The sequence below is a fragment of the Ascaphus truei genome, chromosome 4, assembly GCF_040206685.1.
Source record: "Ascaphus truei isolate aAscTru1 chromosome 4, aAscTru1.hap1, whole genome shotgun sequence".
Classification (NCBI taxonomy): domain Eukaryota; kingdom Metazoa; phylum Chordata; class Amphibia; order Anura; family Ascaphidae; genus Ascaphus; species Ascaphus truei.
The window spans coordinates 390,093,119-390,110,396 of record NC_134486.1 but is presented as its reverse complement, the minus strand read 5'-3'; the positions used below and the strand labels follow the sequence as shown (position 1 = coordinate 390,110,396).

General features: G+C 42.5%; 1 protein-coding gene across 1 annotated transcript in view; it reads left to right on the top strand.

The window, feature by feature from the left end:
• Positions 1 to 341: 341 nt before the first annotated feature.
• Positions 342 to 17,278, top strand: part of CDC5L (cell division cycle 5 like) — a 42,944-nt gene continuing 26,007 nt past the window's right edge. Inside the window, exons 1-10 of the mRNA XM_075598558.1 lie at positions 342 to 653; positions 3,986 to 4,089; positions 4,894 to 5,055; positions 7,177 to 7,304; positions 9,101 to 9,200; positions 9,769 to 9,987; positions 13,853 to 13,997; positions 14,487 to 14,675; positions 15,220 to 15,368; positions 15,957 to 16,119. Coding sequence (XP_075454673.1) covers positions 609 to 653; positions 3,986 to 4,089; positions 4,894 to 5,055; positions 7,177 to 7,304; positions 9,101 to 9,200; positions 9,769 to 9,987; positions 13,853 to 13,997; positions 14,487 to 14,675; positions 15,220 to 15,368; positions 15,957 to 16,119 — 1,404 coding nt within the window. The 5' untranslated portion in view covers positions 342 to 608. The remainder of the gene's footprint in view (positions 654 to 3,985; positions 4,090 to 4,893; positions 5,056 to 7,176; positions 7,305 to 9,100; positions 9,201 to 9,768; positions 9,988 to 13,852; positions 13,998 to 14,486; positions 14,676 to 15,219; positions 15,369 to 15,956; positions 16,120 to 17,278) is intronic.

The following is a 17,278-nucleotide window of genomic DNA, read 5'->3' as shown; positions in this document are numbered from 1 at the left end:
TTGTTACAGTTTGCAACTCAAACTGCCGGGAACATTGGCAACAAATAATCACAAACAAGAAAATGTTGCAAAGATCTTGCACTGCTGGGGAGGGGTGCTAAAGCCTGCTATAGAAATCAAAGGATACTTTAAAACTCATGAAACATGGCATTAATAGTTCACTAAAACCAGTCACTATTATTAAATACTACAGAACGGATGTATGTAAATAAACAAAAACATGTGGCTTTATTCAGCCTTCTTGAGGACATAAAGTATCTCCAAACGGAAGAGGGCGCTGTCCGGATCGTCACTGCGTGAACCCGCACGGCACGCCTCTCTTGTCTCTATGTGACACTGGTAGACCCGGCGTGCTTTGCGCGCTGCTGTGGCTCACGAACGATTCGCACATTAAAAAAACTGCTGCCAGTTCCACGCGCCGCAGAGTGTGAGCGTGCGCTCGGCTCCCTGTGACTGTACTCCCACGTTCCAGGAGCCGGCGCCTCGCGCTGTGTCCGTTGTTTTTTTTCCCCTTCGTTCCAGCCCCCCCGAGGCGCGTCTTATCCGGGCTCCGACCTCGGTTCCTTTCGACCTTAACCGAGGGGCAACAACCCCGCTGAACCGCCAAAATGCCGCGGATAATGATCAAGGGGGGTGTGTGGCGGAACACCGAGGTGAGGACACGCGGGGAGGGTCGTGGGGGGGAAACAGGAGTCGGGGTCCATCTCGGTGCGGCCTAGCTGGCGGTGTGTGGCACCCGGGCGGGGGTCTCTCCTGCCAGGCCTGCTTCAGGCAAAGACCCCCGGCAGAGGAGAGTCCCGCCTATACGTACAGACTGGCTGCAGTTGAGGGCTGTTTGTGACAAGTCCCCTGCATGCTGCTGGGAAGCCTCAGGCCCCAATGTTATTATTGTCTGGTGTTTCTCTGCTGCGCTGGTACTTATAACCTGGGAAAGGATTTGCCTTATTGCATACCAAAAATAAAATGTCTTGGGTGATGAGGAGCAGGGGGTTTGTTAACCTTTTTGCTGGCAGAGGAACTGCTGTATTGCAGTGGTCCCCTCTGGCAGCAAAAGGGTAAGGCTGCGCTTATAGTGACAGCGACGCAATGTCGCGTTACAACAAATGCATTGCCGCCTTTGCGTGCACTTATAGTAAGTGCGGCGCGACAGCTTGGTCTCGATCGTTGGAAGTCATCTCAATTTGATTTTTCCAGCGACCGTAGCCTGACGTCATCATCGCTGGCACTATAAGCGTAGCCTAACACACTTGCCCTCCTTTCACAAGCCCACACCCACCCTCCTTACACATTCACCCCTTTACTCAACACGCTCCCTTTATCTCTTCCCCCCCCCCCTTCCCCCTTTTCAAGCCGCATTCATCTTTTTCTTAATCATACGCTGCATTCACCTCCCCCTTCTTTTATTTGCACCACACGCCTCCCCCAAGTGAGAAGCAAGCAGTTCTCCCCGGGCTGCAGCATCCTTTGCAGAGGTTATGGCACAATAGAATAATGAGGGGCCCTGGTTGAGATATGTATTTCTCCTAGTTCATGTGTAATTTGTATTGCCCACCGTTAATATGCACCCGACATCCAATTCCCATTTCAGACTATCTTTCTGGGGATGGGTAAAAGTCTGCTGCCCAAAGTACCAACCGTTGCCATTTTGTATATTAAAAAACCTATTTTACCTTCAGAATAACTTGGTGGAAAGTGTTTTTGAGTCTTGACAGTAGCTATTAGGCATCAAGAGTAAATATAAATTGCAGGTACAAATTAAGAAATATCAATGGAGCACAATGCTTAAATAAATATAATAGTGGATTTAAAAGTGCTAATTGTGTAGATTATATTCTACACAAGTTGAAATAATAAATAAAATAAATACAGCTCAACCCCGTTATAACACCTTGCTTGGGTTCCAAAGAATCACATCGAGCTATAAGGAGATCGTGTTAGAAATAATGTACAATTGTATGCATTGTACAATAAAGTATTTAAGATGCCAATAATCGTGTTGTAAAGTATTTATAAATGAGAAAATTGGGAGCCACGCTTGCATCGTGTTGTAACGGGGTTGAGCTGTATTTGTTTTATAAAACTTTCTGTGGGAATTGGTTTAATAGCTTTTTAGATAGTTCTGACCAGTTCTGAACATTGTACATAGAATTTTAACAAGCATAGTGAGGCTTTAAAGCTGCAGTTCAAGCTGTTTAAAAAAAATAAAAACAAAATAATAATTCCATATGTGCATCAATACAATCTACACACTGACAAGTCATTAGCTAAGTTGCCAATCGATCTGTCCTCATGTGATCGATCGGCGAAGCTTCGGCTCGGGGGTTCTGCCAAAGTTCTGCGAGGAAGATCATGTGACCAGGCAGGCACTAGATTCAATTGGTTCACTGCTAGAGAGAGGGTGGGGCTCAAAAAGGGGAAGCTGTTTCAGAAGGGGATGCGACTTTGTGAATGATTGTTATAGGAACAAAAATGCTTGTTACATTAAAATACATTAAAGTCTTTAAAATGTTTTTTTTTAATGCTACATGTATTTTCTCATAGTACAAAACTGATTTATTAAAAAAAAATAACACTTGTAGGATATTGCTTGAACTGCTGCTTTAAACAAAGAGCTTACATCATAACCTTTTGATGCCTCATTAAAGGAGTAATTCATGCCTTTTTTATTTATTGTTTTAAACAGGATTGAACTAGGGGGTCTCCGCAGCTGAATCCCACTAATTTCCGCTCTGGAGACCCCCTACTTCCAGAAATACCTTCAAAAGATATCTCGGTAAAGTTTAAAGCTTTCGCATGACGTGGGCCAATAGGAAGCCGAACATGATGACATCACGGCTTCCTATAAGCCCGCGAGCCACTGGAGCTTTGAAACTTCACCATTGCTTGAACCCTTCTAGCGGAGTGGCTACCAGAACCACCTAAGGGAGGTCTGTTTTTCTGGAAGCAGGATATCCCCGGGGCAGAAATGAATGGAGTTAATCTCCGTAAACCCCCTGCTTCAATCCTATGTAAAAACAAAATCCCAAGAAATGTGCATGCTTGGATTGCCTCTTAAAAAAGGCAAAAAAGCAATCAAAATGTGCAGTCTGAAACAGTGGCCCATCTCCGTGATAAGGATTTAACTTGGGTCCATTGACCTTGGTCTCAGACGTTTGTCTGCAGCCTATTGGCCGCGACCAAACTGGCACTTCGCTGCCACCACAAGTCACCACCTTGCATCTTGAAATTTGGCTGCAAGCACTCTGTCCCAGACGCCATGGTTAAATGTCCAATATCACGCGCCCACTGCTCATGTCAATATTCCTTGCGGGACATTTAAAGATGGTGCATAGGAGTGGCAGCTGCCCAGAAATTCACATGAGCAGTGGCCACCCAGGACATTGACATGAGTGGAGCGATATGGGACATTTAGAGATGGCATTTGGGTCACAGTCAAGTGTCGAGGTGCCTGGCGGTGTGTTGTGGCATTGGCGGAGCACCAGGGGGTTTGGATGCGGCCAAATGTCCCATTCCACATTGACCTTGTGTGAACTGTTTATTACTCCACCACTGGAAGCATAAAAAGGCTTAAAAGATTAAGAGATTTATGAGGTGCATTTCTTGCGGAAAATGTTTAATTCCAAAAGAAATGTCAAGTTCCCAGTACTGAATAAAGAATAAAATATTCTCATTAGTACGATCCTATCATGGAACTATAAATAAAAAGAATTTCAAAATAAATCTCCGATGGGCACCATAGTAATGTTCTTTAGAAGTACTTATTTGATTTATTATGAATTGGTTAAAACAGGGGTGCACAATCTTTCCCTGCTACGCTCTCCTGCCTGCTTCCTTCCCTGCTTGCACCCCCCCTCCCTTACATTGTCTCCAGCTCTCGGCTTCAAATGAAGCCACGAGGTCCCGTGACCCCGCTGTGTCTTTTAGTTACATTAAATACATGCCTGATTTAGCATCCAGATAATTTTATTTATTTTTCTCTTTTAAGGATGAAATTCTCAAAGCGGCTGTTATGAAATATGGTAAGAATCAATGGTCTCGTATTGCTTCCTTACTGCACAGGAAATCTGCAAAGCAGTGCAAAGCCCGATGGTACGTACACAAGTGATTCATGAACAAAGATCCATATAGTTGGTTAGTTTATGTAGGATACCAGTCAAATCTTCCAAAATCTGAAACTGCATTTAGTAACTTGGTCACTGAAACATGTCTGCTATTTAGCTAGAAAAATTAGTGGTTGGTAAATTTTGAATTTACTGATGTCCGTTTTAATCCATCCACACACATTTTTATAATATTGTCGCCAATGTGTAGGTTGGCTATAATTATAAAAACATTTTTAACATTGCCTTTTTTTATCCTAGTTTAATGAAGTTTTCCCATAGTTTTGTTTTCGAGAAATATTAATATAAAATTATTATTTAGGGGCTCCCTTAAATTGTAACCTTCTATAAAAGTTACATAGTAGATGAGGTTGAAAAAAGGCTATATCATTTGGCAATGATCCCTGTGGTCTAACATTAGCCTGCATTATTTTGTTTTAATTTATCTTGTGACCTAATGGCTTGTACTGTATATGCCATTACGTGTGTTATTGTTCTTTCCATACTGTAGTTACGTTTTCTGCATACATTTCTGAGTCGACTAAATGCATCTTAAAATGTGAAACAACAAATTAGAAATGATGTTATGTATTGCATTACAAATATGTTTGCTAAGTGAGACTGGTACACAATGTGCCCTGTTGCCTTATTCTAAATCAAATGCTGATAAGCATAGCACACAAGCATTTTATTACAATTTGTTTCAGGACATGCTTTGGGCAAAGGTGCTTGTTCATTTGAGTGAAGCTTATGGAACTCAACGCTGGCTTTGTGTTTTATCGGTGTATAATAGGTATGAGTGGCTGGACCCTAGCATCAAAAAGACAGAATGGTCACGTGAAGAAGAAGAAAAACTACTACATTTGGCCAAGTTAATGCCAACTCAGTGGAGGACAATAGCACCGATCATAGGCAGAACAGCTGCCCAATGTTTGGAGCATTATGAATTCCTACTGTAAGTACTTGTTTGAGAGCTGACGCATGTTTCCACCTGGTACTGATAGTTGATATGGTCCATTTTTAATTTACTTTTGCGGAAAGTTACAGTATTTATAAGCTGAAAAAATGTTTAATTTCAGTGTGTTTCTTACCATCATCTCAAATATCTTTTTGAAGTGAAACTTCTTTAGTGGCACCTCATTCGTGATGGGGCAAAAATGGATTGTGGAGACAGAAATGAAACGGATGTGACGTCAGTGCTGGCAGTTGAGGCCGGGCTGTGTTCTGGCTCAGCCCGACCCCAACACTGACATCACACCCGCTCCACAAATCAGATGCTCCTAATGGCCACCGCACCCCCCACACAGCCGCTGACGCCGCTCATAACGGCCGCCGTTCCATGCCCGCTGCCTACTGCCGTGCCGCGCATGCGCGATGGCGCCAGTGACTCCAATCACCACGGGAGTGGGGAGGGGGTGGCGCGCAGCCGCTATCTGCCCCCGGCGGGTGCATGTGCCGCACAGACGTTACCGTGCGCTCCTGGCTCCTGGCTCCTGCTCGGGTAAAGTGGAAAGCGGGGGGGTTTGAGCGCGCCGCTTCCCACGCATACGGCGGGCCCGGTGCGGCCGCGTCTCAACCTTCCCCCACCCCTCTCCCCCCAATTACCCCCTCTATTCCTCCCCCCACACACCCCCACCGGCATCATGGTGTTCTTCCCGGGGGGGGGGGGGGGGCGTCACACTCACATGTGCCGTCCTCCCTGCCCTGATCCCCGGCACTGCGGGGCAACACAACCTGTGCCCATCCCTCCTCCTACCACACTGCTCTGCCGCCGTGCTCGCAGGTGCAGGGGGTGATCGGAGGTGCAGGGGGTTAGGGGAGGTGCAGGTGAGGAGGTGAAGGGGGGTGATGTGAGGAGGTGAAAGGGGGTGATGTGAGGAGGTGAAGGGGGGTGATGTGAGGAGGTGAAGGGGGGTGATGTGAGGAGGTGAAGGGGGGGTGATGTGAGGAGGTGAAGGGGGGGTGATGTGAGGAGGTGAAGGGGGGGTGATGTGAGAAGGTGAAGGGGGGTGATGTGAGATGCAGGGGGGTGATGTGAGGTGCAGGGGGGGTGATGTGAGGTGCAGGGGGGGTGATGTGAGGTGCAGGGGGGGTGATGTGAGGTGGGGGGGGGTGATGTGAGGTGGAGGGGGGTGATGTGAGGTGCAGGGAGGTGATGTGAGGTGCAGGGAGGTGATGTGAGGTGCAGGGGGGGGTGATGTGAGGTGCAGGGGGGTGATGTGAGGTGCAGGGAGATGATGTGAGGTGCAGGGAGGTGATGTGAGGTGCAGGGGGGTGATGTGAGGTGCAGGGGGTTGATGTGAGGTGCAGGGGGTTGATGTGAGGTGCAGGGGGTTGATGCGAGGTGTAGGGGGTTGATGCGAGGTGCAGGGGGTTGATGCGAGGTGCAGGGGGGTGATGCGAGGTGCAGGGGGGGATGCGAGGTGCAGGGGGGTGATGCGAGGTGCAGGGGCATATGCGAGGTGCAGGATGGGTGCGCATACATCACACGCACACACACACAGTCACACGCACACACACTACACAGTCACACGCACACACACAGTCACACACACACAGTCACACGCACACGCACACAGTCACACGCACACACACACAGTCACACGCACACACACACAGTCACACGCACACACACACAGTCACACGCACACACACACAGTCACACGCACACACACACAGTCACACGCACACACACACAGTCACACGCACACACACAGTCACACGCACGAGGAATTCACGCTTAGTGCAAATAGCTAATACAGGGGATGTGTGCCGAGCACGCACATTCTAACTCCAAATTTATTTGCGTTTTGTCAAAGAAATTGTATTTTGATTTTTAATTAAAACATCACAAACACAATTGCTGTGACAAAAGTCAAAGAAGTTTCACTTACTATGCGCGTGCACAGCACACACAGCTTTTTTTTAAATATTGTGCTCTTATCAGAATTTATCCTAAACTCCTGTGTTGCATGGCTTTCAGGGCAGATCTGTAATGCAGCATTTTTGCTTTAAAGTCAAGGATAGATTCATATTTGCATATATAAAGCTGATTGTGTGTAATTTGGTCTTTAAGAGATAAAGCAGCACAAAGAGACAATGAAGAAGAGACAGCAGATGACCCTCGAAAACTTAAACCTGGAGAAATTGATCCAAATCCTGAAACAAAACCAGCCCGACCAGACCCTGTAGACATGGATGAAGGTACCTTGATTTGCATTGTAACCGCTAATGGATTTTAAGCGTTTTGTTGCGTTTTGTTTCATATGTATTTTTAACTTTCCTCCCATATTCCCCAGCCCCCCAAAAAACAGACATATGTTTGGAGTTAGTACTTTCTGGATTAGCGTCAGGTGTAGTAGACTATACTGAAAATGTTGGATGGCAATATTGTGATTTCATAGTTAAGACTAGAAAAGTTATGTCTGGTCAGTGTTAACACACTCATTAGTATTGCTGAGCAGTGGGTAATGTGAAATGACATCCTGCACGTTTTTCCCCCAGGTACTGGGTATAAATTTGACTCTGAAATGTCAACTTCTGTAATATGAGTTTTCGTTATATTGATTAAAGGGCAAGTAACTTGCCACTCAGTAAAGACAAGTCACCTGAATCTGTTACCAATAGATAATAGCCTTCACTGTTCAGCTAAATAACGTTTTAGTATTTTTGGGAATGTTACTGATATTTTGAAGAAACAAACCACTGTATGGTTTACGTTATTTCATTGCTATGCAACAGGGGTGGACAAAAATATAAAACACACTGATGTGTGCACACGGACATTCCCCCCTCCCCCCCCCCCCCCCCTTGCTCCGCATGAGACTAGTTATCTGGGCTGTGAGAAATGAGTTGGGTGTGCAGTTACGTAACCCTGCCGTCCTCCCCTGCCGCATTAATTGGCACAGTGCTAACTCAGAGCGGGATAACTTGCGCTGTTTCTGGTTGCGATGGTATCTGACAGGTTCATTTTTCCATCCCTGCTATACACACATTGCTAGGGTACATTGGTCAGTGAAGCATTGGTCGTTACCCTGAAATGCATAAATTATATAGTTAAATACCTACCTGTTTTCATAAGTGAGGGTCATTTAGTGAAATTCTTTTGGCCAAAGCATTTTAAGCTTGCAAAGCACACCATGATATCCCCTCTTTATATTGTTCTATCTCATGTCACAATCTCGGTAGAACCCTTTTTGACACATGTATGGTGTGATGGGTTTGGGTTTTGAGCTTGCAGGGCTGTGTGTTTTTGTACATTTCTATTGGTAAACAAATTGGAGGTTTGTGACCTCCCTGGTTTTAAGCTTGCTCATCCCACCTTTTTAAATGGCAGTTCTTCTTGTGCACATCTGAATGACCAGTTTATTAAGACACTTCACCCTTCATTAGAGAGGTTAGGAGAGCTTGTTGCAGTAGTGTTAGGACTTGCAAAAGAAGAGATACCTTGGCATAGTTTGCAAGCTTAAAATGCTTTGGCCAAAGAATTTAACTAAATAACCCTCGCTTATGAAAAGAAAAACAGATAAGTATTTAACTATATAATTTGTCGTATTGGATGTAGCTCTGGGGCTTTTTGTCTTTTGTTATACAATATGGAATGTAAGCAGACAAATTGACCCAGGTTGAGTAGAAAAAATAAAAGATTATCACAACTCGTTACTTCACAAATCCTTGCGGTATCCTATATTTTCTTACCATTGCTCTAGTATTTCCCATTTCTTGCATAAGCATCTGTACTGGGATTGTTGTTCTGTATAAATGGCGCGTGAAATAGTTTCAGGGGATGTCCTTTAATGGTTATTAAGAATGATTGATTAAACATGTGAAACAATCTTTGCATAGGTTTGTGCATTCAAGAAAACATAATTTTTAGTTAACATGTTTGTCAAATAGACATTTGCTGCTATATGATTTTACCAAAGTATTCATTCCTTGTCCATGTGTTTTACATTTCCTCTATTTTAAGTAAGACTTCTAAGAATATTTCTAATTTACAGATGAGCTTGAGATGCTTTCTGAAGCTAGAGCTCGTCTTGCTAATACTCAAGGAAAAAAGGCAAAGAGAAAAGCTAGAGAGAAACAGCTGGAAGAAGCAAGGTATGCGTTTTTACACTTCATTCAAAAAATGAATGCCAATTTTATTTAGTCATAATTTGATAACATTTTGGGGTTTACAGTCATAAATATTTGTGCAGTGTAGAATAAGTCAGACCTGGCTCGATGTTTTCAAAGCTTGTTCATTTTATAGTTAAATTTTTAAAGAATATTAGGGGTTTTTTCCCCCTTTAGGTTTCAACAATTCTATCATTTATGTGGATCACGTAGTGTTAATGTAGCTACTGTCAGATCCATTTGATAGCTGACGGCTAAAGAACACAAACACTGAACTGTTATCTTTAATCCCTCAAGATTTGTAATTGTTTGACAGTTAGTTTTTTATTTTATTTTTCTTGTTTCATTAAATTATGGTCAGGACTTTGTCTGCTTGAATACCTAATCCAGTATAAATATTTTAAATAATTACCTGTAAAATCCAAAACAATGCTAAAACATTTTTTTTCTTCTGTGGTCTTTTTTATTAAAGTAAGTTGCTATAATTTGAATTGTGGTTCCCGGTTCTGTGGCTACTTGCTACTTTATGATAACCTATTGCCTTTTTTTATAGGCGTCTCGCAGCTTTACAGAAGCGGAGGGAGCTCCGAGCTGCCGGGATTGAAATTCAGAAGAAAAGGAAAAAGAAGCGAGGTGTGGATTACAATGCAGAAATCCCTTTTCAAAAGAAGCCAGCACCAGGATTCTATGATACATCCGAAGAAAACTATGATGCTCTGAATGCAGACTTCAGGAAACTTCGTCAACAAGACCTAGATGGGGAGTTAAGATCGTAAGTACAGAAGAACATGTACAGTAAATTACTACTTTGTAGGAATATATGATGTAATAAGAGGAACTAGGCCATGTGAAATATTGGACACTTTACCAAAAAGGACTACATGATTGTCTAGAATCATGAATAACTCATTATCTGAATATGCTTATAAATTGAAAAAAGAAAAAAAAAGCTTGGAAAACCATTACGATATTACTTTACTGTGCCAAGAATTGTTAAACTGAACTAAATCTGTTCTAACGGCTCCAGAGGTCACAGTAAGCATGTGAATAAACATGTAATTCCACTTTCAGATCATGAAAATGACACTTGACTATGTTAAGCTAATTTTCTAATTGGTAACTTTTTTTTCCTGCTTTAGAATAATGTTTGTAGACAACATTTAGATTAGATAGAAACAAGGTCTAAAAACTGAAATCCTCCTGCCTGGGTTATTTTTTATTTATTTTTTTGCAATTAAAAAAAAAAAAGTAATTGGGGCTCCCCGGAGTTGAACTAGACTGATTCTTAACATTAATTACATTGGTATGTTTCTGGTGCCAGACTGCCTTCTGGAGAAACAATGTGCCCATTCTGGTATTCGGGTCTTGCGGGACCTGCAGGCCAATAGGAAGTTGCAACTTCAGTGGTTGCGGCATCCATGATGGAGCACTGGCAACTACCGTGGTAATTCTTGGTAACTGGAGGGGTCACCTGTGCTGAAAGTAGGAACTCCGGCTTCAAATTTGTGTGGGCTTGCTGCTTTAAAGGAGCAATCCAAGGCATTTATTTGTTTTTTTTTCTTTTTTTTTTAATACAGGTTTTGAAGCAGGGGGTCTCCAGAGCTGAACCCCAATCATTTCAGCTCTGAGAACCCCCTGCTTCCGGAGATACTTATCTCCGAAGGGGGTGCCCGTATCTCCTGCAGTTTTCAGCGTCCTCGTCACATGGACCAATAGGATGCCGCGCCGGGGGTCCCCAGAGCTGAAATTAATGGTGTTCAGCTCTGGAGGCCCTTCTTCAATACAGGCAGGCATACCCCGGTTTATGGACACTCACTTTAAGTACACGTGAGTAAGGACATAATTTCAATAGCACCATTCCCCTGTGTCCGTACACTCACAGCGGGCCCGACCCCATTGTGGGGGCGACTCTTGTCCCGGCAGCGTCTGCCACAGCGGGGACCTGGCCTATGTTTCTTGTTGGTAGTACTGGGTTCTAGTAGCAATATTTGTCCTGGACAAGTATAGATTTGTTTCAGGTTGTAAAACATTTTTTGGCCAATAGGAGAATTCCAGATACTGTAGGCGTAATGTGCGCACCACATTTGATTCTTCATACGGTCATTTTCATCTACACTGTTTCATATTGCTATTAGCACACAATCAAGTTATAGGTTAGCTTAGGAAAAGCAGTTGTTTGCTCATGCCTCATAGTTATTTACTGCTTTTTTGGTAGTCTTTTAAGCAAATCTATACACTCCATCCCATTAAGTCAGAACTTTAGTATCCATTTCAAGCTCTTGGCAGATTCAAGGCATGATATGTACACATTTGCTGATTAACATTCCTAATTACAGAAGTATATTTTATCGCTCAACCTATTAATTAGAGTAATAATGGACTAGCCAAGGTGCATTCGGAACAAGATCAATGAGAGTACATGCATGTTTGCCCAAGAAGGGCAAACAGAAAAGAATTCTGTGAGATTTGCACTCATTTGGCTATTGTGTGATAAGTGGAGGACTTAATAGTCTCTGAGCATAATACTCGAATCACCATAAATAGGTGGCCAAACTCCCAAAGTACTCAAAGAAAACCACAACATTTTAGTTAACATATACTGTATACAACAAATGATGAAAATATATTTACAATGTGCATCTAAAATCCCCAGTGGTGAATGAGCGGACAAAATAGATAGCAACCATATATAAGTGGATGCTGCCTTTACAGCAGGGGTGCGCAAACTATTCTAACTATATAATATATATTTTAACACTAGCTGATATACCCGGCGTTGCCCGGGAGTACATTTTCCCGCTCCCCCTCTCCTGCAGTCCACATCACTCACCCCCCCTACAGCCCTCATCACTGTGTCCCCCCCCCCCCGTGGCCCTCATCATTCTATCCCCCCCCCTGTCCCCGGTGCTTGTTGTTTCTCTCCCCCCCCCCCCCCCATCCGGTGCTGGGGCACAACCCGGCGCTCCTTCTCCCCCCCTCCCAGGCGCTCCCTGCTCAGGGGGCGTGTGGTCAGGAGGAGAAGCGGCGGCTGCTCCTCCCCCCCCCAACCCTTCTCCCCCCTTCCCCCCCCCCATGCACCCGGTGGTCCCCGCTGAGGGGAGAGGCGGCGGGGTGGGTGGTGTGTAGCGGGGGGGGGGGGGGCAGGTGGAGGTGAGGAGCTGCGGGCGGGTGTTCAGGTGAGGAGGAGCGGCGGCGGGGCGTTGTGTTGATGAGCTGCGGGCGGGGGCTGTGTGTCAGCCGGGACCTGTAACCTGGGAAGTAGGGGGTCCCCGAGGCTGAAATCAACTAAAGAGACCTCCTACTCACGCACACTATGAATAAAAATAAAATGTAAGCAGCTTCATTACCGTAGCAGCTATCCACTAAGGTAATAAGTTTTTATTAGGGGGGGGAGGGGGGAGATGTTTGATACTAGTGTGAGGGAGCAGGGGGTCTCCTGAGTTGAACAAACTTGATTTCATCCTCGGGGACCCCCTACTTCCTGAGATACAGGCCCTGGTATGGGGTGCCGGTATCCCTCTGCTTTGTTTAGATCCCACGGTCACGTGACTCGCATGATTTTAACATGGGGATACCGGCACCCCATAACAGGAAGTCGGGGGTCCCCGGACCTGAAACCAATGCGGTTCAGCTCCGGAGACCCCCTGCTACATTTCTGTAATGTTAGAATTTTAATAAAACCCCTGCGATCGCCTGTGAGAGGCGCGCAGTTAGTGATTGATTCAGCCTTTTACTGCGTGTCTATTACGTAAAGGCAGACCCCGGTAGGACTCTCACACACCTGCTGTGTTACTCCGGCAGGCCATTAGTCTGTCGCGGCACAACTCGGCCGGATCACGGGCATATCTCGAAATTCCATTTCGAGATTTGTTTGAATAACACCCGCTGCATCTGTATGGTGACTCGAGTATTATGCTCAGACTAAGTCCTCCACTTATCACACAATAGCCAAATGAGTGCAAGTCACACGGAATTCTTTTCTGTTTGCCTGGGCAAACATTAATGTACTCTCACTAACATTCCTGCAAACCCTTACAATGTAAAAACAGATAGGATTGGTGGGACAGCGGACCAATAAAGTAATGGAACTCACCAGCAAATGCAAAAATAAAAAAGATTTAAGTTACAGGGGAAAAAAAACATGAAACAATTAACACAACGGACAACCATCTCCTCCCACGTGTTTCACACCAAAAGGTGCTTTCTCGAGGAGAACCCCTTGCAATGTGCTGAAACTTGCTTGTGCCACTCAAAATTGCTTATATTTACATTTCACATGTTACGAAGTACATACGTCAACATTTTGGTGCAAGTAAATACACCTTAAACAATTAAACAAACCTTCTGTTAGCCAAGCTACATTTGATGGAGTGCTTTCACTTTATCTCAAGTGTGCTTTATGTTGCTGAATTGAGCAACTTAATTTGAATTGAGGATTTCAAGGTCAACTCAAAAACCACGAGGTTGAACATGGGTGGAAAAAGCTTAATTTTATAGCTATGGTTTTACCAATAGGATATTGAAATGGACTTTATGCAAGTTATTTTGGGTTAACCTTCACCACATTCCTCACGTAATTATTTTAAATATTTTGTTTACATTGAGCCATTTTTCTTATTTGTCTTTGTTTCTGACAGTGAAAAAGAAGCAAAAGAACGGAAGAAAGACAAGCAAAACATAAAAAGAAAGAAGGAATCTGATCTGCCTTCAGCAATTCTTCAGACAACTAGTGTGTCTGAGCTTACTAAAAAGAGAAGCAAATTAGTTCTCCCTTCACCCCAGGTTTGTACTGTCTTTAATGAACAACACTAGCAAATGTCACTATATAATATGAATAGCAATCCCTAGAAAGTAAAAAATGAGATGTAAGCATCCTTAAGGCAAAACATTTTTAAGTTTGAGCCGTTTAGGTTCAGATTTAATAAATACTAGAGGCCATAAACCACTATCTCAATACTTTTTTTTTTTATTTTATTTTTAAACCACTAAAGTTTTTGGTTGTATTTGTTATATTTGTTTATTTAACTCTGCCTGCAAAATTCTATGTAAAATCACTATAATGCTGTAATTGTGCAGCACTTTCTGTCTCATTGGGAGAAAATAGGTATAGGTAAGAGATTATTTTAAAAATGATTTATTGGCTGTTAGTGCAAACTCTGTTTGGGTTACACCTTGTAATTCAGGTTGACCTATTCCTGGCAGATTTGATTTGTGTGAGGATGGTTGTACATGATGATAATACTGTACTGTTTTTTTTCCCCCCTTTTTTAGATTTCCGATGCAGAACTTGAAGAAGTGGTCAAGATTGGGCAAGCAAGTGAAATTGCCCGTCAGACAGCAGAAGAATCTGGAATCACCAATTCTGCTTCCAGTACGCTACTGTCTGAATACAATGTTGCCAACAACAGCATTGCTCTGAGGACTCCTAAAACCCCAGCGGCACAGGACCGTATTCTACAGGTAATGGATGGCAAGCTATAAAGCCCATATTTACGAAGTGGTTCTATGCCTAAAGACACTTTCATGTGCTGGAGACGATGCCTTAAGACTCCTTTACAGCTCATTCGACTGAACAGAATGTGCAGGATCTTATGGTATACAACTGCTTAGAAATGAGAGCTGCTGCACAAGATATTTATTTTAGAAATCTTATTTCAGGTTTCCTTAAATACGTTTGTAGGTGTTACTTGGGGTCTTAGCTTTACATTATTTTCAAATTGTAATAGCTTCAAAATGAGACACTATAGATATTTGTGTACCTTAATGTTGAGATGGTGTGGAAGGCGCATACATTGTAGAAATAACATTTGCAGCTCTAGAAATTCTTTGCAATACTATAGCATAATTAAGGTAACTTGCTTTTTTTTAAAGTAGTATATCAAGTACACGTGTCACTATATTAAAGCCCCATTTAATATATAATGAATGTGAAATTTGCTAGGGTGTGTTGCTTATCGAAACAGTTATTTTACAATCTTTATAAATTATACTTGTAATAAAACAGGAAGCACAGAATTTGATGGCTCTTACAAATGTGGACACACCATTAAAAGGCGGACTCAATACTCCTCTACATGAAAGTGACTTCTCCGGAGTGACACCACAGAGACAAGTTGTTCAGACACCCAACACTGTGCTCTCTACGCCCTTCAGGTATGAGATTTTTTTTTTTTAGGATTAATTTGTTCCCAATCTTTTTTTGGGAATAGCTACCATGGTGGTGATGAAATTATTGTTTCAGGTTTTAATCTGGGGAAAATAGCAATATTTTCCTAATCTATGAAACAATAAAACAGCGAGTTAATATGAAGTGCTTTTTTATTTGCGGAGGTTTTGATGGCAGAAGATAACCATTGATTCACGTGGTCTTGGAGTTGGTTTGGTTCAATGCATGTCTAATAATGCGGTACCTTGTTAAATGGGAAAGGCACTTTAATTCTACAAGTGCTTGATTGGTAATGTAGTGAAACTAGTAAAGAGCCGTATCTTCCCAGTGTGCCTCATGTGAATTATTAGTGTGCGCTTTCCCTGCTTTTTACATTCATCTAGAAAACTTGATCCGACTATTTGCAAAATCCTTTAAAGATTTTCTTTATCACAGCTCTAATCTATACTGCTTTGTGATTTTGAACCTTCACAGTTCTGTTCACTTTCAGTGAAGTACAAATGTGAAAGAAATTGAATGGTACGTCAATGTAATGAGTGTTTCAGTTTGTTTTTAACGTCTATCACTTTGTGTAGGACGCCTTCCCAGAGCTCTGAAGGATCAACCCCTCGTGGTGGCATGACGCCTAAACCTGTTATTGGAGCTACACCAGGGAGGACTCCACTGCGAGACAAACTAAACATCAATCCCGAAGATGGAACAATAGATTACAATGACCCATCCTACATAAAGCAACTGGTAAGAAACTAGTGGACAGATACTGTTATGTTGATAAATATTGCACATTTTTACTATTTGTATTATTATTGAAAACATTTAATTTGTAACTGTTTATTTTGAATATTTTCATAAATTATGGAGGAGGATGGGGAACGATACAAAAAATAATAGGGAGGATGAGGGGGGGTCCTGGTAAAATGCACATACATTTCTAATTGATAAAATACATTTACATATTTACATGATCAAATTCTGATTGTGAAGATTCCCAGGGGAGCCAAATCTCACAGAATTTATCAAAAAATCAATTTAACAGACTTGTGAGACGAGACGTCATAAGATGAACTTCTTTTAATTTTTGTTAAATCATAGTCCTTGGTAGAGGTCATTCCTTTTTCCAGAAGTTAGCTATAGTGCTTCTGGTGGCCGATAATATGCAATCAATATTTGGAAGTGTTGAGGTATGTTTTGGGATATTTTTTATAAAATAATACTGTACATGGATCTCTTGAAATTGTTTGGGTTAGTTCGTCAATCAAAAATCTGGGACCAAGTTTGAGAAATTGACACAAGACAACCAGTTATGAAACATTCTACCAACTTCACCACATCCTCTCCAACATCAATTGAAATATTGTGGATACAGTATATTGTATGTAATCTATCTGGTACTGGGTACCAACTGTGTAGGATTTGATATCCATTCTCTTTCATATTAGTACAAATCGCGCTTTTTAGAGGTGTTTTGATATGGCTTCCCATTCTTCTAGTGGTATACTCATGCTTTGTTCTTTTTCCCAATTAAGCATATATAATTTTAGCATCTGGATACATGTTTTGTAAGACACAGACACGTCTTTTCATAAAGGAAGAATCCATGCACATTTTTCAAAACAAGAAAGTTCTCCCGATCTATCATACATTTTATATACATATTCATTAGTTTATAATATTGTATTTGAAATCGCATCAATGTTCATTTAAAAGTTTGCTCTGTTTTGAAAGGGGTCTACAAAACGCATTCTCTATATAGATATATACACAAAGGTATAGTGGCAGTCCACTGAAAATGGCATCCTGATTGGGTGCGAAACCGCAAGTTACTGGAATACAGGAAAAGATAGAGCAGGCACACCATCACTTAAGAAAAATTTAAATCGTTCATTACAAAACAATC